The sequence below is a fragment of the Salminus brasiliensis genome, chromosome 25 (genome assembly GCF_030463535.1).
Source record: "Salminus brasiliensis chromosome 25, fSalBra1.hap2, whole genome shotgun sequence".
In the NCBI taxonomy this organism is placed as follows: domain Eukaryota; kingdom Metazoa; phylum Chordata; class Actinopteri; order Characiformes; family Bryconidae; genus Salminus; species Salminus brasiliensis.
This window is the reverse complement of record NC_132902.1, coordinates 7,883,698-7,909,214: the sequence shown is the minus strand read 5'-3', so window position 1 is coordinate 7,909,214 and position 25,517 is coordinate 7,883,698. Positions and strand designations below refer to the sequence as shown.

The following is a 25,517-nucleotide window of genomic DNA, read 5'->3' as shown; positions in this document are numbered from 1 at the left end:
CATACGCATATATATGCACATCCCCTGCATATATGTTACTTATGCAAAACGTACATTGACAGGTACACATCTCAATCCAGTAAATCAAATACATTTAACAAAATTAAATCTAAAAGGAAGTCACTTTTTCCTGACCGGTGTGCAATGAAAACTGACAAACATAGGAGAAAGAAAACCACTGCTTTGTACAGGGTCACACACACAAACATACATACATATACATACATTAAAAAGGACCTGAATAAGCTTCAAAGTATTTCATTATGTTAAGACAGGTCTAGGAAGAAAACTTAAATTAAAAAACAGAAAACTCTGTCTAGTTCTATTATTATTGTTACTATTACTGTTATTTCTTGATAGAGGTGTTAAAATTAACACAAAGGTTTGGTGTGCAGGGTATCAAGTATGCAATTGTGAAAAGGTGTAAAAATCTGCCCTCTCCATATAATGCAACCAAACCTAAAAGTTAATTAGAGTCAGTGCTCAGTAATCAGTGCTTAAATGGACAGTGAGATATGTTTTGGGCAAGCCCTGTCTATCATAAATCTTCTTTGTGTGTTTAAAGCAGCAATTATTTTTTGCTATTGGGATCCCTCTACAGATTGTAATTTAATTATACATCCCTACAGTGAAGGCAGAACCAGCACTGAAAGTGAAAAGAGCATGCTGACTGATGTAGCAGAGCAAGATTACAGGATTTTACACAAACTTGTTCTTACATAGTGCTGTAGGCAGTGTGCTGCTTCTTTAAGGTATACATGCTACATAATGTTGCTTTAAATCACAATGGTAAACAAATATGAAAAAGGACAGGTACATTGCCACTGATATTGGGCCATCCTTTACCATCTTACTGCATGATGCATAACACACACACACACACACACACACACACACACACACACACACACACACACAGAAGTGAACTTCAGAGACCCATAATAACACAGGGTTTAATCATGTTTTGCTAGCTATTGCTATTTCCCAGTTCAAACACAACATTTTCTTTATATTATTAGTCTTATGCTCACTGCCCCCAAAATGAAACTGATTTTACTGTATATATGGGAAAATCTTGTGTTTGGAAGCTCAGTAGATGTAGTCTCTCGCCTTTGACTCTTCGGCTAATCCTCATGACCCACTGCTGAACTCGGTCACTGAGACAATGTTGGTCCTGCAGGCATTAGTGTAATCTACCGTATCAAATTAAACCTGATTGTGTATGCGTGTGCGTGGCTGTGAGAATGATTTATTATGGCAAAACGTAAAAAAAAAAAATGTACTATCGACTTTGTGGGTAGCTGTCTGTAATTCTGAAACGTTGCGGATCAAATTCCTAAAAACAGACTTCCATACACACAAGCACAAATGAATCTTAATCTCCAAAACAAAGCCAGCTTCTAATCACTTTCAGTCGAAAGCAGAATTCCAGCAGCGTATGTCTGCCAAATTTATCAGTAATGTGCACACAAATGCACACACGCGCACACACACAGCTCTCCCAAGTGATATATTACTGTGAAGATTACTGTAGCAGTCTATAACAGATGGTATAGGGGGGGTCCTGTCCTTGCACAAGCACGTGTTGTTCCATACCTGGGAAAATGTCAGAGCGATGAGATCTTATATGAGGTGCTTCAGGTTTAGGTCACTACTGCTGTTCAGGATTACCTTTCATACATAAAATAAAAATGTCTCACATGCATTTTCCTCACACAGACTCGTTTTACGCATATACACTATATGCTTTCCCATCCACTACTTTCAATTTCAATAGTATTAATATCCTTAATAGCCAGTCCTGTTCAACATCACAAGTTTCAAACACACAATTCTAAAAGTACTGATATAGAATAATTTACGTCAAGTATGGACTTATTAAATTATAAATATGGAATATTAAATTAATATATAGAATGAATCACATTCAACTGTATATCAAAGTTCACAATAGGTAAATCTGCACTTATTATATCCATTATCCACTGATTAGGGAAGAGAATGAAGAGATGGGAGAGAACTCTGGACTGGAACTTTGGGCTGGTGTTCAGGCAGCTTCGGCTTGTGGTGGGAAGCCAGTTCCCTCTCTACGAGTTAGGAATGAGAGATGATAGAGGTATGAAGCGGTTTGAGGGTTGCAAGGTGAACAAGGTAGAGATGGTATTTATAGGATATTAGATTGGAAGGAGAGGCTCCAGGCATGTTCCTCCACCCAAATTTCTATTTAACATAACATCACTTGATTACACTCCAACCTTTTACCAGTAGTGTTTACATAATGTTCTCATATTCACTAGTTTTAACCTCAGTGTATGAGACTAGAGTTTAAACTCGCATCTGTGAGAGCATATGGCATGTGTTCTACTGAGCTAATTTGTCTAACCCCTCACAGACTGCTTTGTAACTGTCTGATGCATTTTACGCTCAACATCAGCACTTAAAATCAGGCCCTAGTTTTAATTAATAGTATGTTATACACCCCAGAATCTATAGCTTTGGTCTTTCACATGGCTGATATCAAACACAGTTGTGTAACAGGAGTGTTAGAGTGTTAATGTAGAGTGCTGACTGCTCAATTCTGTACACATGGCATAACGAACATCCACCTCATTCACTAAATGTAAGCAGAATGAATTTGCATGCAAATAATTTGTGAAGCACTTAGCAACCTCTAAGCCTATACATAATGTATCCTTTAGCTGTAATTCCACTGTATTCTGACTGACCGTACTCTGTTCAGCGTCTTCCCTCCTGAAACCAAACCATTTCCCATGCACATTCTTTTTTGGAATTAAATGGTGATGGTAACAAGCAGGTGCGATATTACGAATATGGTCATATATACAGTATAAAACTCTAACCTGTTTGTGCTTGGCTTCTTACATCCTAAAACAGACGTATGCTGACAGATCAGGAATTTCTCAGCCCTCACTGAGCTGCATCATCCTAGAAGTTAGCATAATCAATCTAATGCCTGGCTATATCAAGTTTCCATACAGCGAGCAATATACAGAACAAAAATAAAACCTTGAATAAAACGTTAATTTCCACTCAGAAAAAAGTTTTTTCCCTTTTTCTTTTTAGTAGACCTGTTGAAGTCTTTCTGCTGAGTTTACTGCATCCAGGGCTTCCTTGTATGGCAATAATTTGAACTTCATGGGTAACTTTATGGTAATCATATGCTAATTGTAAAGGAATGTGCACATGCGTCCAGTTTGTGAACCACTGGTATTTTTTTAACATACACACGTTTTATCAATGAACGTGGAGTTTACACTACTTTCAGGAATCTGGTGGAAAGTACTCTTTCCAGATCCATTTTAATCCATGTTTGCTCATGTCTTTACAAACATTTCATAAATGAGACCCTAAGAGAGCATCAGAGCCAGCTTTCGTACCTTGAGAGAACCAATCAGACATGTTTTATGACAGTTCCATGTCAGTTTTTGAGCTTTGCTCACTTTTCAGCCAGTAGTGAAACTCAAAAGCCATTGTAACATGTTGTTTTGGTTCATCAACCAGTGCGTTTCATCATTTCCTATGTTACAAAATCTTCCTGTTTCACTCAGAATAGTTGAGGCAGCCATACTGTGAAACTGTGCAAGTAAACCACCCACTATGGCCTCTAATTCATCACCACATAATATACCAATAATGTGAGAGACAAAGCTAGCAAATTTGTTTGCATTTCTATGAGCACATTTCCAGTATGTATTGGATTACATTGCACTAAATTAGTGTATAATTCAAGTATTTTCAGTTTCTAAATTCCTATTAAAATCATATTGTTCTTATTGTTCTTACTAATCTTTTAAAGAACCCACTTTAAAAGGATGTAGTTAGTAAAATAGCCTCATCAGAGCCAGTTGTAACACCTCTACCTTAACAATGCATCCTTCAAGACAAACATTCACAATTTGTGAACACACTGAGGGAATCTGGCCTCTGCCTTTGACCCATCCATGCAGTGAATATATCGATTTTCTAAACAATGTGAGATAACGTAATGCTGATGGAATGCAAAAAGTAGAACTCAGAAGTACAGAAGCAGTGTTGCGCACATAGCAGAGAAACAAAACTGATTACAGAGAAATCCTCTGCAACTACAGCCGGGTGCTTTTCGTTGCTGCCAAAGGATCACCGAGCAAGCAAGGTCAAAGCTCCTGCCCAATTCAGGAAGGCTGAAGTGAATTACAAACTCCACCACAACTTTTACTGATGAGGATTTGCGTCCGTATTTAGTTATTGTTTATCACAGATAAGTGGCAACTGGCATCTCATGTACTCCAGACAAGAGCACTGAATGAGAGCCACACGCGTACAGATATGGGTAGGCTGTTAGAGAATGTATCAGAGGAACATTTAGTTTTAGTTACTGATAACACTCCAACGTTGCTGTTGCTGCTGAACTGGGTAAATTCCTACATGAGAAAAGCTATTCCCACACACTTAACTGGACTCAAGGCTACTAGGCATGGTAAGACATACTGGCTGCACCCAGTGCAAAACTTTTCCAGTCGACTTGCCACATCGCTTCCATTTGTTTTATTAATAAATTATATTGCAAGTAAATTCATTATGGATCAGTACAGATATTTTGCTTTAAAAGTACCAAGTACGTTTACCGAGTCACACAGTGAGGGAAAAGAAATCCTACACAGGAGGTTGCATCAATAATCTTTTTGTAATCTAACTGCAATCCTCGGAATTGTAACTGATTTAAATTCAGAGGTGCCTATAGGTTTCTCACCCCTACGATGGACCTTACTGCTACCTGCCTGTTCCAGTTTTGTTAGCTAGCAGTTTCATCTACAATATAATGTGGGTAATGGCTTATTTTCATGGTAGATAAAATAATTGGCTCCAAAAGATAAAAAAATGTATGTAAAAAATGTTTGTTATGTTTATTGGCCTGGATTGTACATTTAGTAAGAATACTGCACTTTGTCTAGTATTGTTTATTCCTAGAAGCTCTTGCAATGCTGTGCACATGTCAAAAAAATTGACCCAAAGCTTATTTTTCAGTTTGCCACTGTAAAAGACTACACTGATTAATATAGGAGTACACTGCTTGCAGCACAGTGCGGTGCGTCAATCGGTGCTTTTACCACATCTGGTGTGAAAGGAACTGGCATGAAGGAAAAGGGATAAAAAGATGTCTTGGACCATAAAATTAATAACACAAAAAAAAAAAAACCAAAAAAAAAAAAAAACCTACATGTGCCCTTTAAAGTTTGAACAATAAAATGTTCCTCAGAAATATGTTTGTGTTTATCCAGAGTAATGTCAACAGCCTCACCCTCTCAGATTTATTTGTATAGCTTTACACAATGGGTGTGGAAAACTTATGTTTGTATGCGTGTGCATGCATGTTCATATTTATCTTACTTTCAAATTCTTCAAGAACGTACACAAGAACTTCATGGTAAAGGCAATCAATCTGGTGCTCTGCGTTGATGGCACTATTTTTCCCCTTTTTTGTCAATTATGTCTTGCTTTTTCCTTTTCCATTTCATAGCAAGCATGCACAAACATGAACACACACACACACAGAGAGAGAGAGAGAGAGAGAGAGAGAGAGAGAGAGAGAGAGAGAGAGAGAGAGAGAGAGAGAGAGAGAGAGAGAGAGATTATCCACCAAGGTGTGAGGATTTCTCTGGTTGAAGTCAGCCTCTCTGTGCTGGTATTTAACTCTGAGCCTCCATTAAAATTCTACTCACATTGCCTGCTGCCTCACACACACATGCACCCCCCACTTCTCTCCCTCTCTCTCAGCACTAGTGCAGGGCATTCATGAACAGTACGGAAGTGCTGATCTGGCTGCTACAGCCTGATACAGAAAGCTTTCTCATTCTTTTCAATTAACCAGTCCTTTTAAACACACACACACACACACACACACACACACACACACACACAGTACAGAAGGCAGAGGAGAGGAGGGGTGTGTGTGTGTGTGTGTGTGTGTGTCTTGCCACAAAACTCCTGCAGTTAGGAACACAACTCGATTTTGAGATTCACACATTTTGTTTTCTCTCAAAGGACAGTGAGACGCACACATAGATTTCGCTTGCCCTGAAAAGAGGGAACTGTACCCAGGCCAGTGTGTTTCAGAAAACCGTACAAAGCTGGCTCTCTAGGAGGTGAGAGGTGTGTGTGTGTGTGTGTGGGGTTGTTGCTCTGCTTCCAAAGCCTGCACAAAAGGAACAGATGCTGAACACTGCTCAGCCCAATACCTTAAACACAGCTGAAGCGCTCAAAGAGCTGATGTTTCATTCTGTTTCCTCTAAATCAAGCAACCAAAACTCCAGTCTATGCAGATCCAATGAGTAAAAAGTGAGGTTTAGTGCCAAGTCCTGCGTCTTAAATTCAGCTTTTCTCTAATGCTAGAGGAAAACACAAGTACTTTTCTGCATTTTTTAAACATATTAGTGTAAAAACACAACGCATCACAGCGTATTTTATTACATCAAAGTATATATCAATATCACAATCATATTGTAGAAAAGCTTGGTATTGAATAACATCACACTGTACTGTATGAAAGCATATATAATTGCACTGTATTATATCCCAGCATTGAGTATTGTATTTAGGGCTGAGCAACATATTGCAAATATCAATAGATTTTAGACAAGATATAAAATAATTATATTCATAACATCGCACCTGCAACACAGGTCACCGTCTGTGTGCAATTTGATTCCAAAATAAAACATGCATGGATGTAAATGGTTTGGTTGCCGGAGGGATGACACTCAACAGAGTACAGTATTGTGCAAATCATGCTGCAGAAACTAACTAACCCCAACAGCAGTGTGGAACTATTTTTACAGTGGATATGAAACATGAAAATATGAAATTCAATATGAAAACATGATCTGTGGTTGTTGTGCTTAGACCGCTTATAGAATTGTGCTTTCATTTCATTGCATTTGTTCAGACAACACTGCGCTACCCTACAGCTCCCTGTGCCCATTTTAACAAACTATACTAGACACTGATAGGCTATAGTAGATACTGACCTTATTTCAGTGAAAGAGCTTTATTTGAAGTGTGGTGATATTACCAGTTAGCAAGCAAAACAAGACTGAAGATGGCTTCTAATTCTAACTTTCATTCCACCTTAAATAGTGCAGCAGTTGTATCGTGTACATTTCAACAGCAGAGCATAACTGTTGCATCGTTTGGAACAGAAGGTTTGGTACAAGGACAAATTCAGCTTCAGCAGAGATACACCTCCCACCTTGTCTTTAATCTTGAATTACGCCTGGTTAGACACAAAACTATCGTTATAAAGGCTCCCTTCTACCAGGAGATCACACACTCAGAGCACCCGGACCTTCTCCCTGGCTCTTGCTCTCCTTCTTGCTTTTGCTATACTCTGATCTTTCCTTTTATACAGGTAGTATCCAGATGTTATTCATATATGGTAATTGCCTCTTAGTGTGAAATTTATTCATTATCCAACTAAATCATGTAACTTAAAGATGATTGTGCACCACTGTTTTGAATTGTTTATTTAATCCTGATAACTTATTAATTAATTGAATCTGATTCCATGAAGATAATATCTCCATGCATTTAACCTTTGTTGGTCCCAGTAACCAGGCCAGGCTTCTGGAGTAGGGGAGAGAAAAAAAAAGAAGAAAAAACCCTACAAAGAAATAAAGGTCACTCGTCCACCTGCTGTCCTTAACTGCTATCTCTTAATTATCCACCCTAGTCTGTTCCACTTCGAAACAGCTCCAGAATCATGAGGATTATTGGGTTGATCTTAATAGAGACTGCAGTAAGAAACTGAAGACATCCTTACAATAATCACATTTTTGCGCTATAGGAATACTAAATAGTTAAAGAGAGAAATACTACAGACAAAATGTTACAAAATTACAAAATCCAGAACAATCCAGATTACCTGGCCACACACAGCTACAGATACATTAACACCCTTTATTTGGATAAGTCTTGTGGTTTTTTTTTTTTTTTGCTCATGCTCATTCTCATTCTCACAACCAGTCAGAACTGAGGTGTGTGTCATTTGCTACACCTGTTGCTAAGAAACAGTTTCTGTCTTTCTCTCTCTCTCTCTCTCACACACACACAAACACACACACACACACACACACACACACACACACACACACACACACACAAAGTCAATAAAAGGATTTTTGCTTTTATGTACTTCATGTGCACGCATGGGTCTCTAGAAAATGAAAGCAAACCTTTTAGGGGAAAAAAGGAAGATAAATAAAAAGCAAACATAAACAAAAAGCGATGGAAAAATGAAGGAAAATTATGATGTATAATGTAAGAAGACACATTATAAAGAATGTGGCTTAGAACATGCAGCAGGTCAGTATAAATCTTAACATGGAGTGGGAAAAGTTACTAGATTTACTACTAGATGTTATACAACCCAATGCTAATCATACGATTTCAAATTCCAATAAATGTATACACTACAACTACAATCTTTTTAACTCACAGTGAAGATAAATAACTGAATTATTTATGCTTGGGAGGGAAAGGAGACTACATAACCTGTTTTAATCAATTAAACATAATTTGTTGATTACATTTTGGAAGCCCTGCAGGAAACACGTTTAGAATTGACCCTCTCTTTTTATTATTTTTTTCACCAAGGTAGATCAGTAAACAGTACACTTACGTGCTGATGACGGATCTATATTGATGTATTTTCTACTTTATTTTGTGATATTATAACACAAAATAATATATATTAATACTTGCAGGGAATGATTGTACAAAACAGTGCTTTTTTAGTACATTTTAACAATACTGCAGTAGTACTGAAAATGGTAACAGACTTTGGAGACAAAAATAGTCTGTTCTCTACAACCTGCTAAAGCCAACAAATTACATAAACAAAATACATAAAAGGCTGAAAAGTAAACATCTGCCCCCGCAGTTACAACTTACAATGCAGATCATAAATCATTAGTACTGTAAGAATTTATGTTCCCAATACTAAAGCCAATGAGTAAAACCACTGAAAATAGTAAATGGTGGTCAAAGTCTGTCTGTACACATAGCAAAACTATTACAAGCCCACAGAAAGATAGCTAGTGGGTGCTGTGGTCTCGAATTCAATAAAGAGTGGAGAAAAGCATAAATTAGAGGAGGACAAAGCTGCAGGCCCGGCAGAGTCACAACCTCAATTACCTCTCCCTCTCTGAACGAGAGGCTAGCAGTCCTTAGCACCAATAATTGTTGACGTTTTAAAGAGCTCTCAGCATGAGTGAACAGAGGGACAGAGGGAGGGAGACTGGGAGAGAGAGAGAGGGCGACAGAAAGTGCACGTGAGAGAGAGAGAAAGAAAGAGAGAGCATGAGTGAGCGAGACCAGGGAAGAATGAGAGCGATCAATAAGTGGCAGGTGGAGAGTCTTTTCTCGAGGAGATTTCACACTGTGTGACTATACGGCTTGTCAGACACACTGTAAAGTGTCTGCTCTCTCTCGCTGGCTTCACTAGCTTTCTTTTCACTCTCTGCTACTCAAAATGGTCTGCAGCTCTATAAACTGCTGTAGACACCAGGCTTGTTTATGGTTTGTGTCATATTTATCAACCTTCTCAAAGTAAGTGATTTTAGATCGGCCAGATTATCCTATATCAGAACTGTCATTCTGAAGCCATTTACAAGAACAAGGCAATAACAAATAATAATATTTTAGCTTTCACAATCCAAAAGGTTGCTTTAGGATGTAATTCATAATACTACATTAAAGAAGGAGCAGAATAAGGACAGAAGTATTATTTTAAAAGGTATAGATATGAGTAAGTAGGTACAGTCCTGGATTTTATGGAGCACATTTACAGTTTAGAAGCTATAGCACTGAAGGATCCATCACCCATGGAGGAGGAGGTAGTGTAGGAGACTGTAGATAAGCTGTCTGAGGATCTGAGGGTACAAGGGAGCAATAAATGTGGAGAAGGTCTTCAAGACTTGCAAAGGACAGACCATGAAGGTGGGAAGGGCTTTGTAGAGAATGTATTATGTATAACAAAAATGTTACATTTGGAGCCCTCTCTGGCGAAAGGTGTAATTGCAAGAAACTTGCAAAAAAAGTGAGATTTTGTGTTAGTTGTGCTGCCAATGACCCCCCCCCCCCCACACACACACACACACACACACATTCACTTATAAATAACTGTGTTCCACTATTATCACAACATTGTTATTTGTAACAGCAGTGTGAAGTTTCCCCACAGATGCATTTAATAAGCTTTCTGATATCAAAACAACTGTTTCAACACTGGTAATGTGCTACATCACAGCTCTACAATTGCTGTGTAGTAACATGTTATTGCATTTACTAGAAACAGAATGATGGATTTAATTTACAGGCATTAAAGCATTTAAAGCAAGTGAGCAATTCAACTCTGGTGATTTTGCACTTTCAACAGTGTTACTAGATGAGGACCATATTACTGGATAGTAATGTAGTAATCAAAGAAAACCCCTTTACACTGTTGGCCAGAATACAGTTGCCATGTAAGAAGGTCAGCCTGTAATGTTACAGATATAACGTTTCATGCGTTATGTAATAAGGGTCACATCACAACGTTATTAGAATGATGTTCACACAACACATACTACCTTTATGGAAATGTTTGAATACATCGATACAACTGATACATAAACACACAGATATCGTACTGATACACAAAACTTAATCAATGAGACAAAATGTTTTACAAACTAAAGAACTGGAGCATTTATCTATCCTTTTCTGATTATTTATATTACATTATTATATTACACTGATCATTAAAAAAAACATTCAAATGACGAACTTGCATTAATTTTTGAAATATGCCTACCAAATGTATTGATTGTAAGAATAACCTAATAAACATTATATACATTCTTCTAATATTCTGTAATTGTAATGTAATACGCAAATAAGCATAATTATAAAAGTTCTAGGAATGTCCAGAAAACCTGACTAAATGCTCCAAGAAACAAGTCATAACATTCAGAAAACGCTCTACTAATCAGAAATTGTCAGCTGGGGATGTTTTGGTCTCTTACCTGTCGTTCACTCAGTGCTGTGATCTTGGCCTGGAGGTCATGCAGCTGCAGTTTCAACTCAGCATTCTACACACAAGACAAACACACAGAGACTGAATCACTAAAATGCTATTGGAGGACCTGTATGAATCTCTGTGTAGTTCTTAAAATATTTACATTCAGCCTAAAGCAGATGTATTGAAACTTTTCCCAGAACTTAAGGCACTTAACACATTCAGTGAGTGTGCTCAGAGACAACATGTTTTAGACACAGTAAATGGGTCATCTTTTTTAGGAGGAAAACCCACGTGTTGTTCATGTGTAATGTGTGCTCTGTGTAGGACAACAGAGCAAATTTACAAATATAGTTCTGGAATTATATTACAACCGTATGTTATAAATGATTCAAAAACACATGACATATTTAAATCAGAATGTGAGAATATGTGCTGAAAAAAAAAAAAAAAAAAAAAAAATCCAGATCATAAATAAAATTAAAAGCCTTAATGATTGAAATGGTCTTTGTGGTGAAATGGTGGTGTTGTGGTTCATACCTGTGGATCTTGCTTCATCTGAGCAACCAGCTTCTGCAGAGAGTAAAAGAGAGAGAGCAAGCGAAAGCGTTAGAGACAGAGACACTAAATATGCGTTTGAGATTAAGAGACCGGAAACATTAAAACAGGCAGACCTGCAAAGAGTAAGTTAGCCAAGCAGAGTGCATTACTGGCTGTTCACACACTGACATCTAGAGAAAGATGTGGGTACTGCAGTTAGCAGGACATATCCCTCTTGCATCTCTGATCAAAGTAAAATCATTTATAATAACCCTTTCCTTTTTTCTTTATTAAGGGGTAGTTTTTGCACTTACTGACTGGTTACCTGATTACCAGAGTGGAAGCGGAGCCCTGAAAAATCTCAACCCAGAAGAACATTTACCAAAAGCTTTGTTGTTTTCAGTAACAACAACAACAACAAAACCTGTGGTCATGTGGTCACAAGGTTGATGTACTTAGTATGAGAGCCACTGCTATTTTACATTCAAATCGGAGTCCATCACAATATTCAGAATATCGCTAACTTTATCAGAATACTAACAAACAATCTTAAAAAGTGGAAAATCTACAATAAAAACTTGTGAACTACCATTGCTTTGGGGAAAATATTACTGTAACATTTCTGGGGCAAAACATATGAAGATATATGCCTGGTGTTTTTCTGCCACTGGTTAAGCGAGACAAAAATATAAACACAGTATAATAATGTGTACCAGTTAATAAGAAGACTGGTTGCCATTTGACTTCAGCACAGCTTCAACTGTATCCAGAGTAAATCTTCTGAACAGTCTCTAGTCTCTAGAAACTGGGCCATTCCACAAAAAACAGACCCACCATCATACTGAACAGTCAAGAACAGGCATTTTGGGTGGAAGGCCTCTTTTGGCTTTCTCTAAACTTAATCTTATCCAGATGAGAAAAGAATAAAACATGACTCATAGTGTGTTGCGTTTTCTTTCACTGCTCAGAGTTCCCCAACTGGTACTCTAAGCCTGTGTTTTTCATACAGACTTCAGTTACAAGCAACCTCTAAATGAAACTGAGCATAAATAGGCTTTATGAAGCTACAGTTGTTATTGAGATGGTATTAAAGTCTGTTTTCTTCTGCAGTTCAAGTGTCTCGACTTGCTTGTACGCTATGCCCTGCAATGCTACGAAACATATGGTGCGGCAAGCTTGTCCTCTTCTGAAGTCTGCAAGGTATTTGTTGTTGCTTTACGAAGTTTCTCTGGTAACTCAGAACGCAATAATAATAATAGTAATAACAAACGCATTAATACACATTAATGTCTAAACCGAATGACAAGAATACTGTGACCATCATTTAAAACTTGTTCTACATGCTGTTTATATGACCCCCCCCATAATGTAACGTGCCAGGAGCTTTGGAGCTGGAAGCAAAAGAATGACATTTTCACAATACTTCCTTAAAAGTAGCACTTAAATGCCACAACATTACCTGACAAAGCAGATAAATCTAATTGTGTGTGAACATTGTTACCTGATGGATCTGAATCTCCACTTTGAGAGCCTCCTGCAGACTCTGCAGCTCCATCATCAAGGCCTTCTGCCCAAATCCCACACCTCCCTCAGCCTGGGGAGCAGACAGAGGGAAGCAGAGACATGTTGAGGAGGGAGGGAGGTTGGGGGGGGAGGAGAAAGAGAGAAAGAAAGAGAAAATGTGAGCCATTGCTTATTGATTCTTCTGACTAATCAAAGTCAATAACAGTCCTTCACAAGGGATTCATGTTAATGTTAAATGCATATTGGGTGTAAGTGTGCATGTATGTGTGTTCAGAAGTGAATGAGGATACATCTGTGTACTGATTCACTCAAAACAGCTCACATCAAATCCTGCCTGAACCAGTGACCCAACTCAACAGCTCTCTTTCTCTGTAATACACACACGGGTGCATGCACATACATACATGCACAGAATTTCACCGTCTCAGCCTTTTTTCCCCTCTAGTTACCTAGTATGTGAATGAGACTGAACATGGATGTTGTAGCACCCTATGACCTCAGCAACTTTCACTCCTGACCTCAGAGGCATCAGTTATATATAACGAACAAGTCACGTTACAAAAAGTCTGCTGAACTTATGGACGTATTTTGTAGAAACACTGATTATTAATGTATCTTTAGGCTTTGTCTTAGTATATTTTTAAATACTGCAACTGGCATATACTAAATTGTTAAATACTACAAATTATTTTAAATATTTCTCTCATTTTGTAATTCTTGCATATATTTCTTAATTTAATAAAGCCATCACTATGTTGACTTTGTATTTTGTCTGTATTTTAAATGTTTTGTATTGATTATAAATATGATTCAAAATCACTTAATTAAGCATACTGCTTAGAATTTTACACTTAATATCAGTATCAAAATCAGGATTTTGGTATTGTGACAGTCCTAGACGTAACAATATTTAGCTCGTCATCTTTTTAAACTATAACTTACAGAGAGAAAGCAGACAGGACGGATCACATCTGTTTTCTGATCAAAGTAGACAGCAGTTTGTTCCATACCTTCACAACGTCTGCTGTCTTGAACACCATCCAACTGGCAGTGTGTGGGGGGGCCTGGAACTGGGAGAGACAAAAAGCGGATGGAAGTCAGTTAACCCTTGCTATTATCAAGTCTGCTTATTTGCTATAACATGTTGGTTTGCTGTAATCACTAACACAAATATATTATTAGATTACTTAATGAATATCTAATAAGCTTTAAAAAACACATTTTAATCAGCTCTCATCATATGAATTCCGCATTAATGCTAGTTAATGCTTAGGTTAGGTTTTTAAAGCATTTTACTCGTTTTTTTTTTATACCACAATGGCATTTTGTGTTCAAGACCTTCATAAGACCATCATAATTCTTAAACAACTTCTGGGTTTATTTGCTCATATATAAAATCTTTAAAGCAATGTGTGTCTGTGGTTAGGGGTGAGCAATAAGACATATATTAAATTAGACATAATATTTTTTGTATCATGATACATTTTCTTATTGTCACCCACAATATACTTTTTAAGGCATATCAGAGATATTAATTACAAACAGAGTAATTAGTCTGGTTTAAGTGGATGAAGTGCAGTACATTCTGAATCTCGTGATAACATTTTTTGACCTCATCACCCACCCCTAATAATAGTTAAATGTACCTTTAAATGCGATATAGACGCATTTCCCCCATTTATCTATTACTACCCATTTTGCCCATGCAACAAAATGAATCTGTTTTGTTGTGTACTTGTGAAACTACAAATATATTCTACTCTATACACTCCCACCAATGAAACTATTGCTGAAACACCTTGTTTTACCAGCAGACGTACTGCATGCATTTCTTTAGTTTTAAACAAGCACTGAGCATTTCATTTAAAACCACATGTAGTAAGTTAACACACATTATAAAAACTTCACAAAATCATAACACGTTCACAACACTATAAAATAGTTATTTCACATTAATAGTTGAGAACAAATACATCAGTTTGGAGTGTGTATGACATACATATATACATATCCATACATGATATACATATCTAACATTAAACTAATTAACTGCAGCACTTTAAAGTATGTGGGAGCCACTACCCAACAAAATGCATCAGTCCAGAATATCCAGGATGGAAAACATTAGATTCTTAGATGCATCTCGATGTGCACATGAACAAATCTAAATGTTAGCTGATAATGTAAATGTTGACAGAACAGAAAAGGCGGAACTCGGACGTGCGGAAGCACCCGGACAGTCAGTGTTGTGCATATAACAGAAACAAGATGGATGAGCGAGAAATCCTCTGCATTAAAAGGTAGCATATGGAAGAACCATCGAGAAAGCAATGTCAAACCTCCTACCCAATTCAGAAAGGGCTAAATGAATTTGAAACTATTACAACTTTTATAGCAGATGATGTGTGTCCATATTCAGTCGTTGAGAAACAAAGCTTTTTTTTGCGCTATGTTGCACATGTCTGAGGACATTTTACTGAGACTGCGATCATCACACTCTACAACAAGACAAAACAATGTCTTGGAATTATTGAAAAAAAAACGGATAAGATTGCTGAAAAGTGATGCACGGACATCCATCACCACAGAATCTGATGCCCCTCTTGATGCGTCTCGTGTGCTCCAAACAAGAGCACTAAATGAGAACCACAGAGGTGCAGATATGGCTAGGCTGTTAGAGAATGTAGCAGAGCAACAGCAGATAATTAAAAAGATTTTGTTTTAGTTACTGATAACACTCCAACATGGATGCTGCTGCTGAACTGGGTTAATTCCTACATGTGAAATGCTATTCCCTCATGCTAAACAGGACTCTTAGCAAGTGTTTAGGTTGCCCACTGTTGAGGCTATTAAGAAGAGTAATGCAAGAAACATCCTCCACACAAGAATTCAAACACAAATGCCAATGTGTTTGACAGTATACATTAATTGTGGATAATTACAATTACTTTAAAAGTACCAAGTAGAGTCACACAGTGAGAAAAAAGAATTCCTGTACAGAACAAAAACCAGATGCATCAAAATAATCGTATTTGAATCTAATCGTAGTACCTAGAGATTTTCAGCCCATTCTTTTATATAAACTGTTTTTAATTTTATCTCAGTATTAATTAGCAGCATGTTTTGCCCAAATCATGCAGCTGTATTAAATACAGAATGGCAATGATTGGATCAAATCTATCTTGGCTGATAGCATTAAGGTATCAAATCAAATCAGGGGTAACACACTGGATCAGAACATCCCTAGTCAAGACTGCTGTAACTTAAAACTGTTTTCTGGTCTTAATATTTCACAGTTAAGCAAAATCACTGCTGATCAATTGCAAAGGGAAACTTCATTGGTCCCAATACTCATTCTATGCAAACATGAAGAGAGGAGTTGGCACAGCAGGCAGTGAAGCCGTGATTGTTTGTGCTTCTGGCTAAGGAAGAAAAAGAAGAAAAAAAATAAAAGAGCTTGGAGCAGCATAAATCCCACTTTCCAATAAGCCAGTCTGCAGCTCAACCTTTAGGTTAGGATTTGGCCAGCATTGGGATGTGATATATGCTTCAGTGCCAATCATAGCTTATTTTGCTAAGTAGGTTATAAGCTTGTTAAGACAAAGTATTAACAACAGAGTACTGAAAAGAGTAATTGGTGGTATAAAATTTACCACTACTTCAGCTGGGGTTGTATTAGCTACTTATGTATAAAGGCTATACAGGCTAATTCCACTGTTTTATGCATAAACAGAAATAGAGCATAAATATACATGCTCAAATATTAGACATTGACATAATATATAATAATCAGAGTAATCTATAATAGTATAGTAATACATAATATAGTAAACAAACTTGTTTTGTTGAAATGTATAATCAGATGTGCTGGAGTTTCATTACTGCATCAGTGTCTGAACAATCAAGATGTGCATCCAAACTACAATCCAAAACAAAATGTAAAAACAGGGTACTTTGCTCCAATATATTTAGAAACTATTTCCGCACCTTCAAAATCAGGGGATATATTTCAGGTATGCATAACTTTCCAATGGACTGGCATGTGCTTCACATGAAATCAAAGACCATTATTCATATGGTATTAATATGAATAGCTATAAAAGTCAGCATTAAACAGCATTAAACAGCATGTGGAGTATGCTACTGGACTATACACGGATTAGTCACATACATGGCAACAATCAGCAGTGGTCTGGTGTCATTTCAGTGGGCTTTATGCCTAGGTTCGGTAATTAGATATGGCTTCAAATAAGGGTGTGCGATATGATATTACAATACATGATAATCATTGCAATATTTTCATACACAGAGAAAATGCATCATAGGCCAATTTTAAAAACTGCAATCCAAATACTATCCCATACTTAGTAGAGTGATTTTAAATCACAATTTCCTAAAATGACAAATCATGCTCTTTGTAATGAAATGTGCTGTTGATCAATGGTCTTCAAGCACTGACGATATCCACAATATAATGACAAAAAGCATATTATGCATCATCCGATACAACAAAATATTGTCCTACTGTAATCCCTTTGACTTTAGAGGCATTGCGCATTTTTAATCTTTTCTTGAGCCACAGTGGCAAAGATGTATAAGCCTCACTAAAAAAAAAAAAAAAAAAAAAACATTGATCATGTACATTCCTGCCTGTGCTGATACAAAAACAAATGTAGAAATGATCCTTACACCTGCCTGGATGTACATTAACTTATTTCTGTTGTGTTGCAAATGCAGTAAATGAATAAAATGTCACTATTTGACCAGAGGATTCTATTTAAAGGATGTTCTATTCTAATGGTTCAAAATGGTTCTTCAGATACAAGAAAAAAACTCTTGTAGACTCAAAGAACCTTATTTTAGTACTACATGACACTCGTTTCTGTAAAGTGTAGACTAGCATTGCCTAAATAATATGGTCTTGTAAAGAATATTAAACATGTTACCAAATACTGGCTTAAATGTTGGTCTCAAAACTCTGATATGCTAATATGGTTCTGACATGACTGTGTATCCCTATCTAAAACATCAGTTTACAATATTGGTTCAAAATGTGTTAAAATTTTAAGAAGCCATGACAAACTACTTCCAATTCTACCTGAAATAACACAAGTCTGCTTTTAAAAAAGAAATATGAACAGTGTCATTGTCGCTCTTGTTTATGGTATTATGGTTTTCACCCTTCCTGCAAATGTCTGAGGTCACTTATACTACAGTGTTACACATGTAACTGGTCCTGGCTTATAATCTTCCTGTTATTTAGGTGTTTGGAGATTCTGTTCTAGCAGTATCAAAATTTGTCCTGACAAATTCAACAATTCCTGATTGTGGCTTTACTGAGGGAAGCTATCTGACGGGCTCAGTAAGAGAATCTTGGTATCACTGTGTAAAGCGTGTTTGTTTGGGTAAGTGTTGTGTTTCCTGGCTTCTTAAGCAAGCTTCTGTATCATCAGTTTAAATAGCACTCCAACAAACTTCTAACACCTGATTAGGCCCTGTGAGAGACCCGATCACGACAGTAAGAGAGATGGAGAAAGAGCTGGCCCACTATTGCTTGACTGCTGTCTGAGCTAATAAAAACAGACCCAGAAAACTCTGTAATAACTTTCAGCATTTTTTTTTTTGCACAAACAAATGGGATTGCTTGTGGCTTGTACACATTTATAGGAGGAAGCAGAAACCTGTACACACATCAATACTATCCTGGTTTATTTGTATTATGAATGAGTAATGAATGAGCCCACTTCTACAGTCTTCTCTATTCCGTTATCACAGCTACCAGAGTACAAGTATTACCCTGAGCAGGGACAAGTACCCAACAATAACCTGTTGGGAATTAAAAGGCCTGGAACGAAAAACAGCATTTACGTCGAGAACTGCTTCACACAGCAATCTTAACCAGACCAAGAAGGGTTAAGCGCTAAAGAAATGAGAAATAACACTTGAACGAACATCACTAAACATCACTAGCAACCCTCATCAACAAAGCGGAGAAAACCAAACAGCAGCGTCTGTCTTGCACACCCGTTTTCCCGCAAACCCCGCCTCTGCTGAGCTATGATTGGCCGGCAGTACATACTCATAAGCGGTTCGCCGTATGGAGCGTGAACTATTAGCCAATCGCAGAGCGGATGACAGAAGGCTTCTAGCCAATTCCAATCCGGCAAGGCGGGGCTTGACTGAATACGAGTGGGAAGTAAAATATTAATAAATAAATAAATAACGCGTGCCAGCGCATTGCAAACCGGAAATACAGCTCCCACCTCCGATCACTTTACGCTAAGCTCCAACAATCCGACATCTCACTCAGGCCTTCCAACACTTTCACTCATCTAAAGTCGTCTCCAGCTGATTTCTCAGAGCTTTAAAGCACCCGCATGATCGAGTTATTATCTTGGCGGCGAAGTTGTCCCGCGATAAATGAGTGAAACTTACGGTTCTTCGACCGCATCTTCGACGGCCTGTTACACCATCAATGTGGCTCGATTCGTCAAATAAAGAAATTTAGTCACGACGCGGGGTGTTTTCTGCTAACCTCGGCGAAAGAGTTGAATACTGGAATAGACGGCGAATTGAAACGTTATTCGCAGTAGCATCCTCGACGCGAGGCAGGCTACGGGGGGTCGCACACCGGCTAATAAAAATGTTTAAAAAAAAAATAAAAACCACTTTGCGATGTTTGTGGCTCGTGTGTTTCTCTCTTTGGGTCGTTTTCTGTGGTAAATGAGCTCTTATGTTGGTAGAGACCGAGCATCAAGTTCGAGTCCCTTTCCCCCCTCACCTCTCTCCAATGAGCTCTCGCCCCAACTCCTGGAATAAGCAGAAATGAACAAAAAAGAGAGAGCCGCTTCGCTTTCGCTCTCCGTCGAGTAACAGTTTCCAGCGAGAGACCTTTCCATCTTAAAGACTTCCTCAGAAACAAGCGAGTAGAGTTCAACGGCGCTGAGCATAAAAGTTGCTGTTATATTACAGAAATGCCGAGGTGCACTTACCCTCGTACTCACTTCCAGCAGCAGTCAAACCTCGTTCTCCTCTCACACGAATTATTTAAATAAATATTTACTATCAGCCTGGATATTTCACAACCGAATCGTGCCCGGCGTCTGACTTTATTCCGTTCGCCTCTTCGGAGTCTCCATAGCGTTTCCTAACGCATTTCCTAAGCGGAGAGTTGATTTTGATTTTTCGTTATTACAAAAAAAATGTATAAAAAAGAAAAAAAACTGAGCTACAAAACAAGAACTCTTCTTCAATCTCATTCAGCCCGGCCTGCGCACACCGCGTATCAATGCGCGTACGAAGCGAGAGAGAATGGGACAGTGAAAGTGTGACGTGTAAAGTACAAAATACGCCAAAACCGGACTCGGACTTTTTCTTCAGCTCGAAAATCGGGTTTATATCGCTGCGAGGTCTGGTGAAAGCAGTCGCGCCGCCATGAAAAGACGAGTTTGAAGGTGGGCACTAGTTTACGCGACGGTGCGGCGAATTTATTTCACTTTGCCTAAGGAACGGGGGGTGGTGCGGCCTCCCATTGCCTAGGGAAAAGGACCCGGATGGAAACTGAAGTTAGTGGGAGCAGCGAGGCACCTGCGCGCACGGCATGTCGGGTAATCACGGTCCTGCAACTTTTCTTATTTGGGTTTGTGCAGTTAATGGTGCTTTTTTTTTAAAGATCAGACGTCGGTACAGGGAAGAGCAGCTTTACAGGGAAACCTCGCTAAGAGCTGAAGAAGAAACAAGGACAGGGGGGCTGGTGAGGTCACTGTTAACCATTTCAAAATGGGGAGTGATGAGGTGAAGTGGTGATCATGCCCCACATTGTCTTTTTAAGTAAACTGAGGCCTAATTATTTTACCAGCTTGCTCAGCAGAACCAGGCTTTGTTCAAGTATGTTTATACATAAAGGAATGTGTCTTCAGTTAGGCAGTAGCTCATAGCTGATAATATAATTCCTGTATGTTCATGAATAAAAAAAAAAAATAAATAAAAAGATAGCTAATGTTTATAGTGCAGACTACAGCAGCCCGACAGGAGGTAGCTAGCAGTACTAAAAAAAATCAAATAGGATAACATACAGTAGGATAAAATAAAATTAAGCATGGGGCTCTTTTCTCAATCATATATCATCGCTGTCACCTTTACTTTTAAACCTTTGCTTTTAAACCTTTATAAATCAGATCAGTTTGGGTGGATATTTGTTTAAAAAAGTGAATATCAACACCTGATGATACAATTGATAAAAACAGGCATGAATTGTCTTTGTGGGGGCCTGCTGAAGTCTAACAATAATACATAAACAAACTAAATAAACACTCCCAGTAATTTACATTTATGTTTGAGTATTTTGTGCAATGCAAATATTTTCTTTTTTGTTTAAGATAAAAATAATATAATGTAGCAAATTAGCCCATTAATGAACAATATGGGCAGTGGTGGCTCAGCGGTTAGAGCGCCGGGATATTGATAACAGGGTTGTGGGTTCGATTCCCGGGCTCGGCAAGCTGCCACTGTTGGGCCCTTGAGCAAGGCCCTTTACCCTCTCTGCTCCCCGGGCGCTGGAGTTGGCTGCCCACCACTCTGGGTGTGTGTGTGTACTCACTGCCCCTAACACGTGTGTGTGTGAGTTTTATACCTTTATATTATATATTTTTAACAAATTGTGCTTTTGATGTAAAGTTTTGAATGTCTCAGATAAAATCACAATTTCATCTATCTGTTTTTAGAGATGAGTTATGATACAGAACCAAAGCAATCTTATATGCACTAAAGAATGAATGCCAAAAGCACTCTCACACACTCGCCATTTGAATGGCGACAATATAGTTATCTCATGAGTAACTTGAGGGGGAGAACGTAAAACATAGTTACACTTAAATTTATTTTTATTGATGTAATGAATTTGACATTTTCAACAATTGCTCATTCATCTGATGATTATATCTGCAGTGATATTGTCCCAAATATTTAATCCAAAATAAATGTTCCATTTCTCTGTAATGCCAATGTAGATGGCTTTATTCCTGATTTCTACGGAATAAAAATGTTTATGTTTCAGATATCAGCATCAGCCCACAACTTTCATATCACTACATCCCTAATAACTAAAATGATGTGTTCATGAGTGTAATACCATGTAAAAAATGCAATCCGAACTCAACATGACTGGACACACTGCATAATTTGCACGTTACCCCAAATTATTTATTATTCTCTGTCTGTACTGTGTATTGTCTGTCTGCACTTGTACTGTGTTGCACTTGTGTTCTGTATGCACTGTGTCTATGTTGCACCGTGGTCCTGGAGGAACGTTGTTTCGTTTCACTGTGTACTCTGTATGTAGTTGAAATGACAATAAAAACCCACTTGACTTGACCACTTCAACATGAGGGAGTTCTGAACTTACTTGTTTTCGAACACTATATATTTTAACTATTTAAATACAAAAAAATCTGAATCCCAAACCGCAAAAAATATTATCAAGCTGGGGTTGTAATGCTCAATACAGCAATATATTGGTCCGCTATAGGCTTTTTAAACGTGGTGGGCTTATGGTGGTATCTTTCCTCTAAAGAGTTAGGTTGATGGCAGCTAACAAATTGTACAGAGTAACAGATGGTCTACAATCAAAAATCATACCTACAAAGTGTACCTGCATGATGGGTACACCTTATAAAATGGTCTGTGAGTGATTTTTTTTTTTTTTTAATCCAATATTTCACACATTGCACTAAATCCAATCAACCAGGACTTATTATGCTCCCTTTGTAATGAAAGACACAGTTGGTCTGTGTTCTAGGAGTACTACAAATATTAGTACTCAGAAAAGCATTTTGTTACATACTGTGATGTAATTTGTATCAGAAGAATAATAATGTAATTGGCTGAGAGGCATTCTATCATATTATTTATATATATATATATATATATATATATATATATATATATATATATATGCAAGGTCAGAAATATGATATATATATATATATATATCATATTTCTGACCTTGCATATATATATATATATATATATATATATATATATATATATATATATATATATATATATATATATATATTTCCCCCTGCAATATATGTTGCAATATAAAAAAATCACAGGGATCCAACATGCCACTCTGTTTATCCAATACTGGAGTAAAACAAACAATATTGGGTCAGATATAATTTGCCTTTAGTAAAACTCACTGACTATCATGCATGTGCACATTTTGATAATGATGTTGAAAATATGTATTGTGCAGCCTTAGAATTAATATTATGTCCCAGTAATAAGCAATGTGAGCAAGCAGCAGTGACAAACCTAAACAATCGCCTTTATAAGCAACAATGTCCTGCGTTGACAACATATATTGATCAATAACGCATCATGATGATCTAGTTACATCTCTATATTTCAGTAAGCTTAAGTATGTTAACACAAAACAACTTTTTTCATAATTTATGCAGCCTTTCATTTTATATATTTTAGGTATGCACAATGAGTTTGGAATCATGTCAGTATTGGCAGATTTTATAACAATCAGACAGATGTTTGACTTTTATGCTAACACTCGTAATGAAAGAATGAGCTGCAGGTAGTGAACCTTATCTGCAGTGTATCGGACTACTGTATTTTTTATTCACTTCAGAGATGGATAAAGAACTGAGTTACTGGTGCTACAGTTTTATTGTTTTTATGTGGGACTGAATGAGCCTCAGCCTAAAGTGGCTCACTTGGGCCTAAATTCAATCACATATGAAGGCATACTGTTATCAGATACTCAGTGTCCTCTGGGGCCTTTCTCTGTTATTAAGCTATTTACTTAACCTTCTACAACAGCAATGTCAAAGACAACATAGTAAAACTATGTAAAAACTATTTGTGATCAGTTCACAATCCTGCTTAAACCAGTAACCTGTTTGCTCGCTATGCGGCGCTGCAAATTTGATCCTGCCTGCCAGTTAGTTATGTGGGATCTGTGAGCAAAGCTCTACCCAAGAATCAATTCTCAGATTGTCTCACTGTACTGTCTCTTAGATGGTTTAACTTAAAAAAGTCTTAAACTGCGGCATACAGTCTTTTACATAATATTAAATTAAATATTTAAGCACACCACCATAGTCCTAGCAAGAACATACTATTGGCCAAACTGTCCTGCATTATTCTAAACCATTATTGTGAACCGATGACTGTAGAAAAACAGCACTGTAAGGTCAGTGTCTGTCTGAGAGAAGGTGATGCGTCTAACCAAATGAGTAGGCTTGCCTGCCTCTTATCTACTTTCACAAATTTCACAAGATGGCGGGTGATTTTTGGATTCCTTTTTATAGAACAGAAGGGAATAAAAACACGCCATCCATGTTTCTACAGTTATTGGCCTAATCTGAAGGTCTACCACTAATAGTCTAGATTCACCAGTAAGCAATCTTGGTAATTACTACGGAATCTCCAATAATTGCAACCAGCTAACATGAGCATATTTATGTTGAACCTGAACATTACCGATAGCAATCTAATATTTCATACCAGAAAAGAGAGCTTACATTTGTTGAAGTATCACACATCTGGTTGGAGACATCATCTGTGGGGACAGGAATGTACACACTACATGATACCAACTTGAATGAAATCCATGATGATTGCTTCTGCTTTTTTTCTGGTCAATTTTTTACTAATGTTATGAAATAACAGTGCCGATTATTGTAAATGTGATAAAGTCAAACACTAAGCAAGATGCTGCTGATATGCTAATGCTAAATGACATTGTTACATTGTAACATTATTAACAAAACAATATACTACTCACACATTGCTTAGTAGATTAAGTCATTAGTTAGCAAAGCATGTCTTTATTAAAACATACATACGTTGTGTTTTCAGAACATATTCAAATACAATGTGCATGATTCTGCATTCAACACAGGCCTGCGTGTTGTCCTGTCCTCACAGGCGAGGCAAGCTTCACAGATGAGGTGTGCAGCCAAATCTCTGGAGTCCTGATGCTGTGTTGGCACAACGTTAGTGAAATAATTTAAATGGATTTTTAAAAATATCATTTTATTGCATTTATACTGTACTTTGCATAATATTGGAGGGACCTGTCTATTATCTGCTGAGTTGGTCAGCCCACAATAATGAGAGCAGAATATATACCGTACAAACCTGTTGTACCTGTTGTCTCCCAGTGCTCCATTGAACTTATGTTAAATTTGAAATGAAAATGTGATTTTGTGGGCACTTTTAATACTGTTAGTGGTGAGAATTGTGTAGGCTTTAGAAATGTTCTAAAGCAGTCCTTACAACAGCTGCCTTTCACCTCCTGTCCCAGCTTTGTAAGTGCAAGCCACATGGTTATCAAGTTTCAGCAGGAAGTAACCTAACATGACTTTACAGCTCCCAGTTT

At 37.5% G+C, this 25,517-nt stretch overlaps 1 protein-coding gene across 6 annotated transcripts in view; it reads right to left on the bottom strand.

Moving 5' to 3' along the window:
* The window catches only part of phf21aa (PHD finger protein 21Aa), a 40,386-nt gene extending 20,007 nt beyond the window's left edge, over window positions 1-20,379 (bottom strand). For all 6 annotated transcript variants that reach the window (XM_072671237.1, XM_072671234.1, XM_072671239.1 and 3 more), the window contains exons 1-5: window positions 20,110-20,379; window positions 14,128-14,187; window positions 13,095-13,187; window positions 11,594-11,626; window positions 11,061-11,126 (exon numbers count right to left, since the gene is read on the bottom strand). In XM_072671237.1, the coding sequence (XP_072527338.1) occupies window positions 11,061-11,126; window positions 11,594-11,626; window positions 13,095-13,187; window positions 14,128-14,157 (222 nt within the window). In that variant the 5' untranslated portion in view covers window positions 14,158-14,187; window positions 20,110-20,379. The remainder of the gene's footprint in view (window positions 1-11,060; window positions 11,127-11,593; window positions 11,627-13,094; window positions 13,188-14,127; window positions 14,188-20,109) is intronic.
* Between the last annotated feature and the right edge of the window lie 5,138 nt (window positions 20,380-25,517).